At 37.9% G+C, this 20,550-nt stretch overlaps 2 protein-coding genes and 1 long non-coding RNA gene across 3 annotated transcripts in view; all 3 read left to right on the top strand.

Moving 5' to 3' along the window:
- The window catches only part of LOC140936510 (uncharacterized), an 8,643-nt gene extending 966 nt beyond the window's left edge, over nt 1–7,677 (top strand). The window contains exons 2-3 of the long non-coding RNA XR_012165391.1: nt 4,914–5,018; nt 7,518–7,677. This is a non-coding gene — a long non-coding RNA (uncharacterized lncRNA). The remainder of the gene's footprint in view (nt 1–4,913; nt 5,019–7,517) is intronic.
- A 941-nt stretch (nt 7,678–8,618) lies between these two features.
- On the top strand, nt 8,619–12,618 carry LOC140936509 (uncharacterized). The gene is made up of 3 exons (XM_073385992.1): nt 8,619–8,795; nt 9,793–9,873; nt 10,598–12,618. Exons 2-3 carry the CDS (start codon nt 9,835–9,837, stop codon nt 11,054–11,056), a joined length of 498 nt encoding a protein of 165 aa, XP_073242093.1. The 5' UTR covers nt 8,619–8,795; nt 9,793–9,834; the 3' UTR covers nt 11,057–12,618.
- Nucleotides 12,619–18,646: 6,028 nt separating this feature from the next.
- LOC140937274 (melanocortin receptor 3-like) lies at nt 18,647–20,534 on the top strand. Its single transcript, XM_073386814.1, has one exon. It carries the CDS (start codon nt 18,783–18,785, stop codon nt 19,713–19,715), a length of 933 nt encoding a protein of 310 aa, XP_073242915.1. The 5' UTR covers nt 18,647–18,782; the 3' UTR covers nt 19,716–20,534.
- The last annotated feature ends 16 nt before the right edge of the window (nt 20,535–20,550 follow it).

Genomic DNA, 20,550 nt, shown 5'->3' with positions numbered 1-20,550 from the left:
TTTCAGGTAAACACAATATGTGTTATATCTCTCTCACTTCTGCAGCTAATGCATTTCTTCTTTTGCAAGAAGCACATTACCCTATTTAACAACAATGACATGTACGATCTGGTCTGATCTGGTGTTAGGTTATAAATATTTATCATTCATTCTTTTTTACCTTTGAATTTCAATGATGTATTACACACTCTCCTGAGAGGATCAGGTGTCTTGGGATTGATAACTAATCTTTGTGGAACATGTAAACACAAAGTCACTTTCATTTTATACTTCTGCTTTGGTTAATTTTCTCACCTAGCTCTTCTCATTGTCATCCTAAATTGACTTTGCATAAGGATTGTTTGATTTCGGGATCATTCTTAAATTTCTTCAGTCTTTCTTTGGCCATGTCATAGTTGCTGACATTTTGGAGTCACTTTATCATCGCCTAATGGTTATGCTCTTTTGTTTCTCATGCAAACAGTCCTGGCACTAGGTTTTTAGTAAACTTACACGTATGCCAACCACTCTTTGATAAATCACTCTAAAAACTGTAAGTAAATTTGACCACCTCCATTTTCTCTTCTCAAGCATCTACCTTGGCATTGACTGGCATTTTTTTAGCTGATTCACAAACGACTCCCTATGGCACAGAAAAATGGGAAGCTTAGCGATGCTTACCATAGTGTGTCTGTGGTGAATATTTGTTAACAAAGTTGTGCTTCTTGTATATGTTGTTGTTGAATTTTATCCTTGGTTTAAATTTTATTTTCCTTTGTTTTGTGGTATGGTAATTAATGTATGATAATGAGTTTGAAACAAAGGAAAATAAAATTTAAACCGAGTATAAAATGGAACCACAACATACACACCCATTAACTCAGATTTATTCATACTATTTATTCATACTGTCTAATGTGTTCGCCATTTGAATTCATTTGGTCTCGATCTACACACATTTTAGCAGCTAACACAACAGTGTTCACCCAACCAAATTGCTCATCGAAAAAGCACAGTCCATTTTACTTCCTTATAATCAGAACCTAGCAGGAATTTTGCCAAACAGGACTTTGTCTTTCCTTGCATGGCATCTAACAGGGATTTAAGCTTCCCTGTAGCATTGTAAAGGTCCTTTTCATTATGCTGCTTTGGGTCTCCACGAAATTTTGATACATTTAGTTTGACAATCTTAATGAAAGCTGCGGTAGCATTTCCTCAAACATTTGATCCAACATGACCTGGGGCTCACTTGAGCTTCCTGTGGCAGGTATATTACACATATTTCTGGCCCAAGATTTAATTTATTAGTCTTCGGTTTATTAGACATAATTTCACCACTGTCCTCTCCTGCTTCGAATTCACCACCTGGAATGGTTGACGATTCCTTTCCAACAGGGTCATTATCACCAACAACAGTCTGAGTGTTGGAAGCGGAATTCAGATGTAAGCATGAAACCCAATCCTGTACACTATCAACAGGCATCTTTATGCATGGTCAATATCCCCATGATAAGAATTCTTAATGACAAGGCCATGTTTGTAAGCGAATTGTATTTTTGATTCTTGAGCACACAGTAGTCTCTTTTGAATCATAGAGGTCACAATAATGCTCTTCTCATGACCCACTCTGCTTCTGGCAGTCTATAATAATAATCTTCATAAATTGTGCTGATTTTAGTGGGTATTTTTTACTTGTGCCAGCCCAAATGCTTATGTATCGTGCCATAAAAATTTTGATCATTGATGTCCTTGGCATTGATGGCTGTCTGTCGCTGTCTGTATCTTAGTACAGAGTTGTGGGAGCCATTAGCCTGCGATCAGCATAATGTTTGCAGACAGCTTGTTGGACTCTCTACCAGACAATCCTGAGTGCTTGTCCTATTCTGTGTAATGGTAACAATTATTATTGGGATTCTGATTGGGCTAGAGGTCACTTCTGTCTTTAAAAATGGCACCATCTCCCCATGAGCAATTATTATTATTGTTTTAATAATGATAATAATAATAATATTATTATTATTATGTAAATGTTTCACAGTCATTTTAAATAGATTTAACTGTTGGCTTTTATAATAGGGTTTATCATTATTATTATTTATTTATTTATTTTATTTATAGTTTTTAATACTTTTTATTGTAGTTTTTAATAGTTTCTCATGGTTTAGTCACCTTTAACATAAATTTGATATAACAATAATTGTAAAGTGCAACCGAATATATTCATATAGAGGTTTGCGCTATATAAATGTAAATTATTATTATTATTATTATTAGTCATTAAGACTGGAAGGTCTCATTGACAGCAGGCCACTTCTAGTATTAAACCTTGGGTGCCTACTTTTCCTCTACTTAATATTGGTGTGACTAATATCCCTTGTCTAATAATCTTCTAAGGATCCTTGCTGTTCCCAAGAGGCATAATTTCTGTACTTCCTTGGCTATGTCCAGCACCTCTAACTGTTTCCTTAGGCGGCTGATTGACACCATTCCAAGGGTGCCAAAAATCACAGACACGATAGTGACTTCTTTACACTTCCAAATTCTTTTGAGGTCCCCCTCTTCAAATCCTGGTACTTTTCCTTCTCAGAGGTTCTTGTGTTGAAGGGACACACCGCACATACGATATCTATTATGAGACATTTCCCTTCTCTCTTGACCATCAGTAGCCTTCGAGAGCATCCGGTTTTTTCGGCTTTAGTTTCACCCGCCGAGCAAAACCGACGTTATTTTTCGGAGGAAGAGAAGCGACGACCGGAAATACGCTTGATGTTCGCAGGCTAGTCCATCACTGCAATGTCAGGCTTGTTTGCCTCCACTGACAAATCCAATTATTATTGTTATTATTATTATTATTATCATTATTGCCAACGAGTAGCCTCGCGAAGACGCTGAGAAAAATAATGACTCAGCGAAAGTTTTTGTGTCTTTGAAGCAAAATAATTCGAAAGGGTTCATTGGCGCACCACAAATATAAGTCTGTACGTTGAATATTCGCGGGCTTTAATATGATTTTTCGAGGATTTTAAGTTTGCTTATAAGACCACTAAATTTTTACGCAAAATGACTTGTGCGCAACGGACAAAAACACGAACTTCAATATCTCGAAAAATTTGCTGCCTAAAGTCGGGATTTCAAATTCTTTATGCAGTAGAACAGTTTAGTTCACTATTTCAAAAGACAAATTAAAGCAAGGGGCACACATACACCAAACCCATGATCCGCCTTCCCTGCGCATGTCGAGGGAGAACCGCCGTGCAGTTGCCAGCCAACAGCTCCCTACCCTACGAGCAGAGGCCCTTCGATCTTCCTAGATAAGTCTTCCCGACTTATCTAGGAAGATCGAAGGGCCTCTGCTCGCAGGGTAACAGCTCCCATAAGTGTCGTGTGGAGCTGGCACTTAAAGCACTTGTCTCGGCAGGAAAAGGCCTTTTATACACGAGTTTGCCCCAGTCACTGACCAACGACTATGCCATGCTGATGTGCTCCGGTAATGGCGAAACAGGTGTCCATGGCTGCCACTGCCCGCGTCATATGGCTGTGCGCATGCGTGAGGTGATGGCCAGGCTGTGGGCTGGTGTATGTGTGCCCCTTGCTTTAATTTACTGGTAACTCGTGATCCACCTTCCCCGTGCATGTCGTGGTAGAACTGCTGTGCGGTTCCCAGCCATCAGCTCCTACATGTGTTGTGTGGAGCTGGCGCTTGATAGACTGAATTGCACTCACCTAGGCAGTAAGGTATTTTTTGAGACGTGGCTTTTCGCTGTTCATTAACCCAACGGCTTTACCATACCGGTAAACCGCAATAAGAGTGAAGCAGCTGTCTGCGTGATATCGCTGTGCGCATGCGTGAAGTACTGGCCCGGCCGTGGGTTGGTGTATGTGTGCCTCTTGCTTTAAGTTTGCACTATTGTCAATACAATCGAATTCTATTTTTGTTCACTCTATTTTTTATCAATTACTGTAATTCATGACATTTCTAAACAAATTCAATAGCACGCGCGTATAGATAAAATCTTTGCTTGTTGGCACTTAGCGATAGCTATAACTAGTTATTATTATGTTCTTGTCAAGTTTTCCTGCTTTTCACGGGGCGTTATAGGGGAGAAGTTAATTCAGGGACAGTACTTTCCTTATTATTTTTCCATGCGTTGTCCTGTGCATCCTGTAATGCTGAGTCCAATCAGTGGACCTATTGCACTAAAGGAAGATGTCAATTTGTTGACAGAAGTTGGCGTAGTTGCTAATTCTGGGCATTCAATGATGATTTTGCTGTTGATGTTGTTGTTGTTGTTGTTGTTGTTGTTATTATTATTATTATTATTATTATTATTATTATTATTATTATCATTATTATAACAATAGTATTTCTTCTCTAAAGGCTAGGTCCAAACCACGATCTTAGGGTACTAGTTAGCTTGCTTTGTCTTGAGAAGGAGAGACTTGCTGTTGGTCATCACCCTTGGCGGAGATTTTCAGGTCATCTATGTAGAAGAGATGATTCAGCTTGGGAAATACAGTAATGAAAGTTTTTGTTGAGTGTCAAGCTAAGGGCACCAAGGGCAGTACGGAAAAGCAGAGGTGATGAAGAATCTCCTTGAACAAAATGCCACGTTTGAATTCTTTTTGCCTAGAAGAGATTGACCCGCGAGAACTTAGTTGAGATGCAGGGTTGTCTTCCAAGATTTCATATTCCTGGCTTTGAACCTTGTGATAACTGGGTGCACTTAATTGCTTTGTACATTGAAAGTTGTTGTTGTAATTATGATTATGATTATGATTATGATTATGATTATGATTATGATTATGATTATGATTATGATTATTATTATTATCATCATCATTATTATTATTAATGTAAAACATTGACACTTATTACGAAGATCCATAACATTTTGCCAAATTTGTAACTATTGCTATTTGTTTTCTCGGAACAGTGGTTTCCTGACAACTTTCTTAGAAGGGAGATTGAATGCAAATTTGTACATTGTAAAAATACAGCTCTGGGATGTGACTGGAGAGGTGAATTAAAAAGTGCTGATGTAAGTACAAATACATCACTCATAATTACGTGTGGTGGTTTAATTTTATCCCTAGCCTGCGTTGCAGACGTAATTTAACCCCAGTTAGTAACGTTCGCGAAACAGCCCTAAGATTCTTGTTCTTGGCCCCCAGCGGACTCAATGAATTACCGGAAGTGGGTTTCGAATTTCCTTTCACCCCGATTGGCAAATCGAAAGTGACTTTTTTAACAAGCCAATCATGGCGCGTATTCAAATCCTGGTAGACAGGTGGGGGCCCAGAACAAGGATTTCGGCGCTGTTACGCAGACGGACTTAACCAGAGTTTAGTTTCGTCTGTGGTGCAGGCTATTTTATCCCCGGCTTGAATTATATTTTTCTTTGTTTTCAGGTAAGCTAATGCATTTGATGACTTTGAGGCAAAGGAAAATGAAATGTAAACCCATGATAAAATTAAATCACAAATACCTAAAACACTTTATTGTGTTATCTAAATGGCAATCAAAACCTAGGAATCTGAAAAAAGAAAAATACGAAAAGACAGGACGGTTTGATATAGGCAATGCATTCTGCAGTTTTTTTGTAAAACTATCTTTCAACATGGTACTTTAATTGAATTAAAATGTTAATTATGCAAAAGATTGAAAGGACACTGAACAATACCCACACTACAACGCGATACGTAACCAACAATAGCTTTTGCAAAATCATGAAACACCCATGTTATTTGTCTTGCAATTGATAGTCTTATTTTTTCTTAAGATCAGTTTTTTCAAGGTGCGAACTGCTGGCGTGAGATTCTTGTGCAAAGCACGCGAGCCTCACACGTCAATAGCGCCAGTCTCTCGCTCCGTTTTTCACCTTCCTTTGGTCACTTACGTCTTCTTGACTTACGAAAAATACGGGCTGTTTTACAGTCTATGCGACTGATGTTAGTAGGAGAAACTGTTAAATCATGCTTTGTACCCTGAAACGTGCAATTTTTATTTTCCATAGTCGTAGTTAATCCTCTGAGGGTTGATTTCCAGTGCCGCGAAATTTGTACGTGTGTACGTGCGTAAAATTTACGTGCGCAAATAAAATAGAGGCAATGCATAAATGGTCGCTCGTAAGCGTTGAACCTCCCTCAACTTCTCGTTTATGCTCAGCACGTTTTATATTTTATTTACGTGATCAAAATTTACGTGCGTTAGGCTGCGTGCAAACGGACGCAACATTGTTGACCAACAACTCCCAACATTGTTGGATGTTACATGTTGCGTCCGTTTGTACATCCTGTTGCATGTTGTTGGGTGTTGTTGCGCAAAGTTTGAAACCGGTCAAACTTTTACCCTCGTGCAAACGGACGCAACATTGTTGGCTTACAACTCCCAACATTGTTGGGAGTTGTTGCGCCCGTTTGCACGTAGCCTTAACGTTCGTAGCCAAAAACGCATCAGTGGAAATCAACCTTGACTGCCATTTTTCCCCTGTGACCATGTCAGCTAATTAAATTCATAGTAGTTTATCAAGCAGTTGTCGACTCCCACAGATACAACGTAGTAAATTTGCTGCTTGTGTCTTTTTCTGTAGCCTGCGAACTTCAGACGTATTTCCGGTTGTCGCTTCTCTCCCTCTCGGAGGGAGAGGAGCGAAGAAGCGACGACTGGAAATACGTCTGCGGTTCGTAGGCTTCTTTTTCTGTGGCTGTATAAAAGTTCTTGTGTGTCTCAGTGATATCAATGATATTGACCGTAGGAAACAATTAACTGAACTAGTTCTATCGACCCAATAAGCTACTCACGAAGCAAGGTTTATAAATTTGTCGGAGTTCGTGCCGCACGTCTTAGGTTGGGTAGCTGCACTTGCCTAGCAACAAAATGGCGAAAAACAAACCTGCAAGCCCGGAAGCTGTTACTTACCATCGGCAACAAAAGCCACCCTAGTGCACGACCAATAGGCAGCGTTTTGGACATTTTCTCACCTGAAGACGGCTCGAGCTTCAAAGGGTGTTTTCATGCAAACCGTCTAGGGGCGATGCGTCAATAATAAATAAAATAGGTGTAGGAATTAGTGGTGTAGAAGCATAAGCTGTCTCCCTGTTATGGAATCAATCCCGGATTCAAGTCCTGCGATTTAACTGGGGTGTCCCCTCCATTGTCTCCTTCGTTTGAGACGTTTTCCTCATTATTCTCCACTCAGTGGATCTCCCCCTCGATCTCCCCAAACATGCTTGCCTCGATGTCACGCTCCTGTTATCAAAACATGTGCCCATTCCCCGGGAGTCCAATGGAATTTTTGTCGATTCTTGCTATGCTATTCGCCACTTTTGTACTACTAATACAGGTCAGCCACCGCGTCGTTGTTCCTATGAATATGATTGACGTCAGTCGTATTGATATGGACAAACATTTTCCATATTAGTCACGCTAGCCGAACATGAAAAATAAGCGGGGGGTGGGTGGCTCAGTTAACCAGAAACAAAGAAATATCTCGAATGAACAGTAATGTAAGTTATTAAATGCGTTTAATTTCATTTAGGTTCATCAACATAGTTGCCCATACATACCTTCGCCATGTAGGAATGATGGCTGCACGAATATGGTGCCAGCGATTCAGTTGACACAGCATGAAGAGCGAGAGTGCTCGCACCGTCAAATAAAGTGCGAATACTGTGGTTCCTCGATGATATCTGACGCATGTGAGGTTAGTGAAACCTTTACTTCAGTAAGTGCAAATCCAAGCAAATTTAATGTTTTCTTAAATGATGTAATCTTACAGTGACCGAAGTAACTGGAAAATGAAAACAAACGTTAAACTGCTTTGCCAAATTACAGCACAAGGATTCCTGGAGGTCATGCGGCAAGGAATTTATCATTTTAGTAATTAAAAGTTTTAACTTCCATTCTAAAACCATCAATAGGCGGATTGCATGCTTCGAGAGAGAAACGTCGTGAACGAACATAATTTAGGCGCCACCGAAGAAAGGATAAAGAGTTTGCAAAACCTGGCCTCTTTCTTTAAGACTCAAAGACGCACGGTGGCAGAAACGTCAATGAGCCTTTACATTCTTTGAAAAGTTTCGAGTTTTTCAAAGAGAATGTGTCCGAAACTATTCGGTATATTGGGCTCAAATTTTCACAGATAACTGAATTTTTTTGCTCCTTCAAAATATGTATATATGAATATATAATATAAAATTATAATAAATAATATTAGCATAAAAGTGTCAGTTATCTGGCAAAAATTGTTAAAGACTCGCCCACAGAGTGAAGGTGTTCCTCGGTGCGCACTGAATGCAACGAACGTGACTGTGGACCTTTAACATTGACAATAAAATGCATTGTAGAGGTTGACTATTGTAAATTTAGGAACTATATAAAGTTTAGTAAATTTGTGGCAATGATACCCTGCGAGGAGAGGTTTATTTCCGGCATGGCTTTTAGCATTTTCGTTCGCGTTCCTTGTCAATCGCGCAGTGGGGCGTAAACAAACCAACTACGCAAGTGGCAAGGGACGCGAACGACTTCGTAGATGCTACTAGTCATGCCGGAAAGAAATCACTAGTTGCAGGGAATGGTAATGACAAGCTTTCCTTCAGAGAATAGTGACCGTTTTCAAGCCCGAGAAGTTGAAGTTAGTCTTACTCTCTTTCCGGTCCAACTCAAACACTTTGCTCCTTTTCTTTCTTTTCTTTTCTCTTCTGTTTGTTTTACCTTTATCTTAAATTTTTATCTCTTTCAGGATCATTATCAGAGTTGTCCTAACGTCGCTGTTACATGTGACAGATGTGGAAAAACGGACATACCACGAGGCCAGGTTGGTTTAAAATACTATCTGACTTAAATTACTTGTTATACGACTGCGGTCAAATCCATTTGTGAAAAGGGAGGCCGGAATATCCATGGCCTGCCTTAGAAGCTGAAACAAACTTTACAGCGGTTTGTCAATGAGAGGTCGTTTCAAAGTTAGGGAAAAGAAGGTATGTTTTGTCTTCTACTAAGTGGCACCTTTGGAGATAATTTTAATTAAAATTTACTGAGAATATATATAGCACAAAATGTTCAAAAAATAAGTGAATGTAGAAAGCCATGTGTTTTTGGTGCAAGTGAAATGATAGCACTCATATTCTTTCGTTTGTTCTCACCTTATTTTCAAGTATTCCTTGAAACGACCTTAGAAATCCCCTAGGAGGGTTTTATCATGGTGAGGGTAGAATGAGGGAAAGATCCCTACAATAAACCTTGGAACTACTTGAGTTACCGGCCCGAGGTAAAGTTTGTGTTATTTTCTCCCTTTCATTCAGTGCAAAATTGCTCGAATAGGTTATCATGGAAACAAAATTATGTAGGATAGGACAACATATCACACATATGTTAGCCGTCGAGGACAAGATGTTTTGGAAGCGCTCTCCTTTTTTAATTCATTATATTTTAGATGCTTTGACGTGTCTCCTCAAATGTTTGGCCCCATTTTTTGTATCTTTTTGGAGCTACTTAATGATGATGATTATTAATGCAACTGTTAAAGTAAGCCGTGTCACAATTTAGGTCTTGTTTGTTTGTTTTTTCCCTAACTCCTCAGTAGCGTTGTAGTCCGAGTTAACACGTTGGAGAAGTTAGATCGTTTTGTTGATTCGATGTTTGTCGAGTAACAACGATTTTAAAATAGAACACTTATTGCTCAAGGTTCAAGTAGTTTAACAAAGAGCTCGGTCAAAATATACTCATTAGTAAGAGAATTAATTTGCCAAGAATATATGCTTAGTGGAGGTTTCACTTACAGGATTCCTGTTTGTTTGTTTGTTTCGTTATAGCTTTGGCTGCATGTTGACCCAGTTAACGGAGACTGCAACAGAATGTATTGTCCATTTAGAGCTCATGGATGCTCATGCGATGTAAGTTTGATTATCCGTGTTTGCCTTGTGTAAATTTTAAGAAGTGAAGTCTTGCTCTTTGGTGTCCCTTTTAAGTATAGACTTACCTGAGATTGGGGCATGTTAATAATTTTTATTTTGAATTCAGATACCTTGACTGTGCCGACCACAAGATTTACAGTATACGCACAAGTGGTCACGTTTTAGTGCCTTAAACTCTTGTTCAGTTGTGTGATGTAAACGTAAGATTAGTTTTACCTGCTATATGTGGGGCAGTCAAATCTGCTAATCCCTTCCTCTTCTCCTTCTTTGTGCTCTGCTAGAACGCAGATAATGTTAACCGCATGTTTACATCAAACAGCTAAACTAGACAAAGCACATCTGGGCTGTAGTCTAAACCTTTTGGTTGAAACAAGACAGCTTGTCTTAAAAACTGTATTCTTATGACCCTGACTCTGAGAGAAAACCACCTGTATAGATCTTTTAGCTAAAGGAAGAGTTCCTTAACCCATGTTCCTTACTTGGGTCGATTCTTCAAAGCACGACTAGAGCTATATAACCAAGGTCTGGCTTTACAAGGGGCACTCATCTCTGCTTGTTACTTCTTCTTTTCCTACTTTTTATTCAGTCAGTTGTAAAGCCAGGTGAAGGAACCATAGCTCTAGTTGTGTTTCGAGGAAACGTGGAGAACTGCATAATTTTTCTGACGTTTACTTGCATGATCTTTATGCTTTGAAACGAACAGGAACTATTGAACCGAGAATCCTTGGCCAGGCATTTGTCAGAAGATCTTAGTGGACACCTTCTTCTTTTGCCGCGTCTAATAGAGAGTATTCCACAGCAAAGAGTTGCAGTTTCTCCTCCTCGAGGTGAAATTAGACAAGACCTCCTTGCAGCGGAAGCTGAAGTCACAGCACACAGCTGGGCTTTATCAACCCAGTACAGAAGGCAAGAGGAACTGGTTGCCGATGTAAAAGCCTTAGTCGTCGCATCGTCGGAGACTGCACGTGTGATTGAACAAGTGAGTTTAGCACAAAGGCAAGAAAATGTAATGTTAAGGAATAAAATTGAGCGTTTGGAGGAGAAATTTGAGCGCTTGAGGGCGACCGTAGAAGGGCAAGGTTTCTCCCTCAATGCGTTGTGGCGGTTTATTAGGGAATTACTGCGTCTTCCACAATGGTTAATCAGGGGAAGGCTTACTTGAAATCAGATAGTTAGATAATCAGACAGAAATACAGCAGACAGACAGGCAGACAGACAGACAGACAGACAGGCAGTCAGACAGTCAGACAGTCAAAGAGGTAGGTAGACTCACAGAAATATGTAGATGTAAATAGTCTGAGCACAAGAAAGGAGGACGGAAGGGTTGGTGTTAATGGCATGAAAGGCAAAGAAACCAAGAGAAGGTCAGAATGTATTTAAAATCCTATTTTCGAATTTTGTTACTTTTTTTGTACGCATTTTCAATATTTTATAGGCCTCAGAAAACGTGTTAAAGACTAAAATGTGGCAGCATAAATTGCAACTCGTTATCCTTTGTCTCATATCTCACTTGCTGCAGCATCTACGTACACTGTATCTAGAGTAACGTAATATTTATCAAATATCTGTTGAATCAGCAGCCAAGGTTGTTAAATAGTTGGCAAGATAATTTTTGCTGTGCATCCAATGCTCAGTTGACTGTGTCCTTTGGCAGGGACGATAAGCTTTCAGCCTTGTCCGTTCTCAGTGAGGGACTCTAAAAAATTAAAAGTGATGGTAACAAGAAAGATCTTTGGTCCCTCCTATTCTTTGCGTAGGGTGGATGAAATAGCAGGGGTCTGTTTTAGTGATACCCTGTGTCAGCCATTCAATTACAGCAGTAAGGAATCCTTGTCAAACCTGTATCTGACATTAGGAAGCAGTGGCGTTTATTTCACACTTCATTTTCTTCTTTTTATCCTTTTCTCTTTCTTTTGTTAATCCGCAACTTTGTAAAAGTTCTTTAAGTGAGCTGTGTCTCTACTGTGCCTCATAAAATATGCAAAATCACATAAAATTCTGTATCGGAGAATCACGTTTCTGTTGCTATGGCAGCGAAATAGATAGCTCAATCTTTCGATCTTATTTTAACCACGCCCTTCTCTTGTCGTTGTTTTGCGTTTTTGCTGAACAACCCGAGTCCTCAGTTGTATAATGTTTAGTACATAATTTGTGTGTTATTGGGTCTATTTAATATTTAACGGGTAAATTCTATTTGTTGGTGGTGGGTTTTGCTAAACATTGTAGGTATAGGGTGTTATACAAAATGGTATTTTAATAGAAATCATTAGCGTCTAACTTTTTCACGTACTTTCTTGTTAACATACAGAAACTTAGAAGTGTATATTATACATTGATAGAATAGTTACTTATACTAGAGCAACAATTATAACTGCATATTCGTTTTTTAATGCAGTGTGATAATTATTGTAGAATTTTATGTACATTAATGATTTTTTTTTTCATTTGATTTGATTTTTTTGATTTTGCTTATATGTGGTATATCAATAGGAAATCGTTAGCGTCTTGACTGTCGTGAATTGTCTAACACATTTTCTTGCTAACATACAGAAATTGATAGAATATTTACTTATCTTAGAGCAACGACTAAAAACTACATATTCTTTTTTTTAAATGCGGTGAGATAATCATTGTAGCATTTTATGTACAGTAATTTTTTTCAGTTGATTTGTAGGATTTAGGAACTCTGCGTACCGTTTCTACCGACAGCTCCAGTTGCAGTGAGTTTATATGGTGGGACACATATGCTTTTTTAATGTGATAAAACATTAGTTTGATCAATTATTGTTGAAAGACAGGCTGCTATATACTAGCAAACATATATTCTGACAATTTTGTGTTATATTTATGTAAACACATTTTTTTATCATTTTCTTAAATCATGCGAATTATACTTTTTCTCATGCATGTCAAGTTGTACACATTTTTTGCATCAAGTTACTCAAGTTACAAAATAGTGGTTCACGATGTTGTAGTTTTTAGTTTATAATTAATTTGGTGGCTTACCTATTAGTAGCAAACATCCTTCTTCGCTCACTTTAAAAAAATATTGGATCCACAAGCAATTGTCGACTGCTATTCTGCCCCATTCCAGGTTTATTGTTTTTAGTAGATATTATGTTATTTGAAGTGTCATACATTCGACTGAGGAGAAATTGGTTGCTATAAAATTTTAATAAATTGATTTTTGTCGTTCGCTTCAAACTTCAATATTATCTCTTGCGAATCAATTAAATTGTTTCCTTATAAGAATGTAGGATGTTAAACGTTCTATATTTATTAACTTTGTGGCGAGATGTTTTATCTATATATAAAAAGCCTTCGGCTTGTGATTTACAAGCTTTTCTCGTGTTCTCCCAACATCCTGCGTGGGTTATCACGCTGGTAAACCCATAGAAAGTGTGGTCTATTGCTTAACTAACTGATTTGATTTATTTTTATTTTATTTGATAATATGTGTCCATATAAATTATTGGACAGATAACTATAGCTTTTTTGTGTTCGTTTTATTACCAAAAACTTAGAAGGCGCCATTTATGAATATAAATTTATAGGTTTTAATTAAAGTATTTATTATGCTCTTAATTATATACGACTAATATAAGTTCGAAACAACCAGTTGAAAGTGATTACTTTAAAGTATATGATTTGTATTAGACCTTTGATTGTTGTGCTTCTTTAGATAACTTCTCATTGTGTCTCTGGTTGTATTTTAAAAACTGGTTGTCGAGATGGTCAACAGTTGAGTTATTATCTGCATAACAGTAAGTTTGCAGATTTGTTTCAGGAAAAAACAAACAAACAAACAAACAAACAAAAAAAGAAAAACAAATCGGAAAATAAAAGGCTAAAAAAGATAACAACTTTATAGAGAAGTGAAGTTTGACGACTCAAAAATTCTAATTTTTGAAATCATGGGATTGGTTGGCATGCATTTAAGGAAAATGATGAAAACACCCTTTGGCCAGAAATAAGCTCGTTCGGTAGGGAGATACAGGTACTGTTACGACTCCATACAAATCCCTCTAAAGTGGCTTGCATCGTAACATTGACGACTCATTAGTTAGTTTTTGTGACGTCATCACTTCTCTTCTCTATTAATGAAGCCTTTATTATAAAGGCTTAAGGAACCGCCATGGAAACTTCGATGCGTGACTGACTTCTGGAGCTAAGAGGTGTGGTGCTCTTAGCAAAAGGAGGGTAGCCCCAAGTAAAGTGCTGGGGCGGGGAAAGGTCCAGGACGTTTCCACTGCGGTAAAATAACGTTCGGAAAATCTTGTTGGATTTTCTGCCAGATATTCTCTTCCTAATTATTGTCTAGTTCAAGGGGCAGGCTGAGGTAGAGAAAAGAAGAACGTGATTCAATCGGACATGTAACTGAAGATTGAATTCTGGGTTGTAATTGCTCTTATTTCATTTCCTATCAAAAGGAAGTGAATTCCTAAGGATAAGAAAAAAAAAAAGACAGTTAATTTACAGTTTTTTTTATGGTTGGTGTAATTTTCTTCTATGCTCAGGCAAACTGAGCTACAGGTCAGCAAAGGAAATATCTGAAATATGAGTACAAATGTACTATTAGAATAAGTAAACGTAGTCCGTTTGTTCTAATTATTTGTTTCTTTTTTTTAATTTTTTTTAAATTTTGCTTTGGTTTGGTTTAGTTCTTTTTTTGTTACAGTATAAAACATGAGTAAACTCTCATGAAAAGCGATTTTCGTTTGACCTTGGAATTGTTTCACACAACCATGATATTAACAAGGGAAATAAAGACATAATTTGATCGGTTAACGAACGGATGCAAACATGGTATAGTTCGGCGAACACATGAGAAAGCTACCGGATTGGAACCAAAAAAATCCCTTTGATATTATTCCCATTAATAGCACTGAGGTCACACAAAATCGCCTTGTTCCGTCTAAACACTTTACTGACTGACGGAAATTAAATGATCAACTAGACTATCAACGCAAGGATGAATATTTTAATCCCTTTATTTTCAAAGCCAATTATAGGGCATTTGATTTAATTTCAAGTTAAAGTCTATGACCAAAATCCCATGATGTTACCTTTCAGACAACTCTTTTTTAGCATTGTACTTACTTATGTTGCTAGTTGTTCTCTAACTGATACATGACTAATGAAATTTCGTAGAGTTTTCAGTGTTACTAAACTTGGAAATGAAAGGGTTAAAATGTGGGACGCGTTCGATTGGCTGTATTCCTGAATAAACTGTGAAATGCTTGTCCACTCATACTTGCAACGTAACATCTTCAACCCCTCTGGCATAACTAGTTATTTGAATGCAGCTTTCCAGTTGCTTTAAATCGCGATAGTGATATCGTACTTCATGAATACGACCAGTTAGGAACGCATCCTGTAGGTGAAGGGATCTTAGATATTTTCGCCTCATTATTTCAGTGCTGTTATTTTACCATCATGTAATTTAAACGTAGAATTATAAGTATATTCAACAGTCATACAGCACTATCACCAATTTCATTTTTTTACTATTGCTAAAATACGGTGGTATCAATTCAGCAATGTAAGTCAGAGTTGCGTAGTTAAACTTAAGTTTATTTTCTAGTATTAACAGTGGAAAGTGGCACGAAGCGATAAATGTACATGTACGTGCACCGAAATTATGAACAAGCCTCCTTTTCCCATGGCACTGAGACTTGGTTTTGGTCACCTGAGGCTGGAATTCTCTCATACATGTACTTGGTTTGATGTTCAATTTAGACTTTCCGGTTGTTATACTTATGCCACTTTCCCGCTTTAAGTACAATACATTCCCATCATTATTTATGGAAGTTCATGCAACTATCAATGCTGTATACCGAGGTGACGTAATGTTTTCCCTTTTTTTCTCTATTTTCCTTTCTTTTCTTTTTTTTTTTCTGTTCGTAGCTTGAACGTCACAAAATTTGAAAAGCCCAAAGATGCAGTATTTTCAAGAATAAAGCGAAGAACAAGTGTTTTATTTTTTCTACGTTCATATTGATATTATGTAATATTTATTTTTCTGTCTGACTTAACTAGGGCCCAGTTGTTCGAAAGGTGGATAACGCTATTCTTTAAACAAAAATCTATCCAGGGATAACGTAGTTGGTCTTTCTAAAGTATGTTCCATCGGATAGTGATTTATTTGGTGGGTAGAGTTATCCAACAACTTAGGCCAGAAATCTCTCTTACGTCATCTCACTACAGCTATCCTTGATCAGTGGACTGGGCATCGTACAAGGGACATTTTTGTCTTTGCTTTAGCTTGGGTTGGGGAGAGAAAAACATCACTATACGGTTTTTGTAGGCCATCTGACTTGATCGTTAGAGACCTCACCTTGCAACGATCGTCTACGAAGAGAGACAACATTCTTTTAGTACATGTGGTGACTGCGAAAAAACAGATCAGTGTCATTTGTGTGATGCAGGTGATGCTGAGCCTCACTGACGACAAGCTAATGCTTTTGTCGACTTAAAATGGATTGTACGATACGCATATTAGAAATGTTAGTAGGCAATAGAAATGCCTGCCAAATGTGTGAAAGAGAAGGTATGATTTAAACGAAATAAACCACTGATTGTTAAATAGTAGTCTGTGTTTCTCCTACCTTATATTCGGTTGTTAATGTGTTAATATAATGGGACATTGTTATACGCCTATCAATGGTTTGCCCCAGGAGGGGGGAGGTGGGGTGTGTGCAAACCTCGGGAATTTGACTTGGTGAAACGCACACAGGTGAGGATTTTGACATCCTTAAATCCCCCAGGGAAGTGGGAAATTTGACTCAGCCGTCATCTTGCAAAAAGGAGAGGACCAGGGAATGACTGATCTTAAGTCTTTTGAAAAGGGTAAAAAAATTCTCGCGTAAAAGTTGACGTGCGCTGCTTAGAGCTTTTATCGCGCTATAAACTTAAACTAAAACTAACTTAAACTTAAACTAACTGTCGAGTTGAAATTGATGTTACAAAGAACAACAACAGCAAATTAGTTGTTTCATACTTAAGATGTACGTATAACCACTGTTTTTTGGAGAAATCTTCATGGCTATGTCAAATTCGTTGTTTGCCATGACGACAATATCTAACATGCGTAAGAGGAACATGTTTTTCGAAAAATATTGGTGAGCTTGTTGATGTTGTTATGGAAACCAACCTAGCTTGTAAAGTACGAAGGAGTAGAGGAGTACTTAGTACATTAAAATTGGCGATAAACTGATTTTGGTTAAAAGAGTAGGCGGTCATTGTTGTGTTTTGAGTACATTTAAGGAAGACCGTCTTTGATTGATGTCCCTTAAAAGGCCTTGTTACCAAGTGGTATTTCTTAATTTATCCCTCGGCGGAATAATGTCGCAATAAGACGTTGGACAGTGACGCAAGTTCCTTTGCATGTGTCCGGTTAATTCTGCGAAACAGTCGCTAAACAAATAACCGTTGATTAACAAACATTTCTCCTGCCTGCTTCATGTTCTTAAGAGTGACTATAAATCAGTTAGCTAAAGAGAGAAGTAAAAAATAAATTTTATTTAAAATAAATATACTGTTAGAACTTCTTCGTTTTTCCCTTGGATAAATTCGTACATTACAGGTTTCGACGCTTTTGTTTGTGACACTGTACAAATTGAAGAACTACTACAGAGGGAAATTCAGCAAAAAAACAGAAGCAGAAAAGTATCCCCAGGTTTGGCCGACGGTGCTTTCCAACCATTGGTTCTTAATTCCTTGGCATTTTTTTATACTTAAACTGAAGCAGGTGGAATTAAACAGCGTAATTAAATTCAGAATCCAGGTATTAAAAGCTCATGTTGTAAATATGCCAGCAGTTGGTAAATTGATTTTGTGTGTAACCAATATTTTAATTTCAAAAATTGCGAAAAGGGTTTGACACCATTTTCTTTAAACATGTTACTGGATATCTTTTCCACAGTATCATCGAAGAAGATCGAGTTTTGTTTTTCCTTTGTCCTTTGGTTTTCCGCGCGAAAAAGGAACGTAAAGTTTGCATTCAAGAGACAAAAGTGGTAATGTTGTAATTTATTATATCTAAGAAACGTTAGCTAGATTTAAGATTTCCGTTCCGTTCATCGTCAGCGCTGAAAAATGATGAACAACTAGTTACACCGAAACGTTTTTGTGACCAAACACACCTCGAAAACCCCTAGATGTTGTTAAAGTTTAGATATCGGGAATGACTCGTACGAATGTTGCCTTTTTTTCTTAGTTGAGATTATGCCAGTGAAAAGTGTATCCGAGGAAATTGGGTAGTACTGATTCATTCTAGGTATTGCTTCTAAAGGTGTACTTTTAAAATCAAACAAATAAGGCATAACGTCTTAACGAAAAAGAAAAAATAATTAATTTTTGAAAGTTGCTTCCCTCCTTGAGAGGCTGTAGGCAAACACCTCTCGGAGCGAGAAAATTAAAAACGAAATGGGGCTTGTACAATGTTGTGTTAAGTGTTTCCTCTGGTAATGAAATAGTCTCTGTTGTTTGAGTAAAGCCGTTTTTAAAACAACAGAAGCGAAATGGGAACAGTGACATAGTAGCTAGCTGCGAGCCAGACTAAAAGATTCAAAGGTCATCGTGGACGCACAAAATTTGTCTTGGTTTGAGATTAATACTCGGCACTAATCCAGTTAAAGTAAGGACCTTAGAGGAATTAATTCTAAGCACTTATCTCTTTATTTGAAACCTGGACTTTTAATTATTTTCATTATTTGGATTGAAAGTCTTTTCTGAAACAAACATATCTTTCATTTATTTCAGATCAGTTAATTGAACGGATTCGAGTTCTTGTTAAAAACAAACATTATTACAGCAGTTAAAGACGCTTCTGCTAATAATCAGCTTATCGCCGGATCGTTCTTGACTTGTCGATAACGGATGGTATAATGGAAAATAACACTGCTGACTGCGCTTTCTTCAAAGACAGTCAATACAGACGTGTACAGATGTTTAGCGCAAATTATGCGGTTATGATTTTAAATTGTATACTATGCTTCACGGCCACGCTGCAAAACGTGCCGGTTATAATGGCAATAATCCGAACACCATCTCTTCACAACCCATCAAATGTTCTCCTTTGCTCCCTAGCTATTACCGATCTGGCCGTCGGCGTTGTGGTTCATCCAATATTTGTGGCTTTTAAAGCTCGACTTCTCCAAGGTGACTTTGTATGCCCTTTATTGTTCGCTAAAGAAGGATTGGTCATATATACGGCAATTGTTTCGATGCTTACTCTATTAGCCATCAGTCTAGAGCGGTTAATCGCCTTATATGTTCATTTACGATATAAAGAACTTGTCACCATCCCACGAGTAATAGCGATTGCCATAGCAATGTGGTTCTTATGGGGCTTGATTGTATGTGCCTGGCCACTGGGGCTTATAGACATCTACATATTATCCCTCGTTGGCATCATAATAATAGTAGTAGTTGGTGTTGCATTAACTGTGGCCTGTGCGATAATTTTCCGTATTTTGCGAAGGCACCAGGCTGTGATAATGGATCAAAGCAAGTTGCAGGCCGCAAAAACGTTTTCACGCAGTAGAAAGTCTGCGGCTGTCATACTGCAGGTCGTGATTCTGTTTTTCGTGTTCTACGCTCCGTGTACCTATGCAACCATTCGTTTTAATCTTACCAAGGATTTCACCATCAGACAAAACATCTTATGGGAAATCACAGAAACTGTAGCCTTGATAAACGCAAGTGTAAACCCTTTGTTGTACTACTGGAAAATGGGAAGCATACGTCGAGCGGTAAAAAACTTGTTTTGTGTGAGTCAAGAGGAGCTATTCCAAAGAACAACTGAATTTTCAATGTAATATTTTTAGAAAGAACGCTAAAAACTAGAATGCCTACCTTTTCACAGCGGATCAGGTTTGTTAAAAAATCGTTCACGAATGTTAGAGCAGCTGAAAAGTTGGATCGGATATTTAAGTTTGCATGGAACCTTTAAAGATTTTGCCCTGTCCACACGAAACTGCCGAACAGAGTTGATATTCAACTTTTATTTCAGACTATCTGACCAAGTGCAGAGCACTACGTACTTGATCATGAGCAAAGCCAAAATAGCGTCGTCTTCCAACTGAGTCATCACGCATTCATGTATTCACGATCTTTGCCGTACAAAAATATGGATGCCTTATGAATTTGAATTTTCGACCGTACAGGGTGTAGTTATGACGGCACCTCGATTTAAGTGTTCAAATTTTTGAACGGTTTGGCCTCTAAATCTTCGTACGGGTTAGTGTTTTACCGTGTGAGCAAAAAACCTAAACGCAGGGATTTTAACCAGTCATAAATTCATCCCTTACAGTGTAAAGATGCCTGAATGTTTTAGTTGTTACATTCTTGTAAATCAAACGAGCTTTGAAGAATAAATAATTTGTATGTGCCTGAAAGGTCTCGCAAAAGAAATTGCCCTGTCAGTGCCGTTTTTGACGCTTTCACTGTGCACGCCGCTGTGCTAGTTACTATGCAAACTACTTACATGAAGGTTTTGTGGCAAGTGCCGTGTTTAGTCCGACTTACTTGTTTCCACAACTGACAATTTTATTCCTTACTGTACTGATTTAAAACAACAAAATTGTAATATTAAACTTACATAAAAATCGCATAAAATATTCTTTGTAAGGGTTTTTGCAGAGGATTTTTGAA

Source organism: Porites lutea, chromosome 5 (assembly GCF_958299795.1).
Source record: "Porites lutea chromosome 5, jaPorLute2.1, whole genome shotgun sequence".
Taxonomy (NCBI): domain Eukaryota; kingdom Metazoa; phylum Cnidaria; class Anthozoa; order Scleractinia; family Poritidae; genus Porites; species Porites lutea.
The sequence above is the reverse complement of the archived record's forward strand: the minus strand, read 5'-3'. Positions and strand labels throughout refer to the sequence as shown.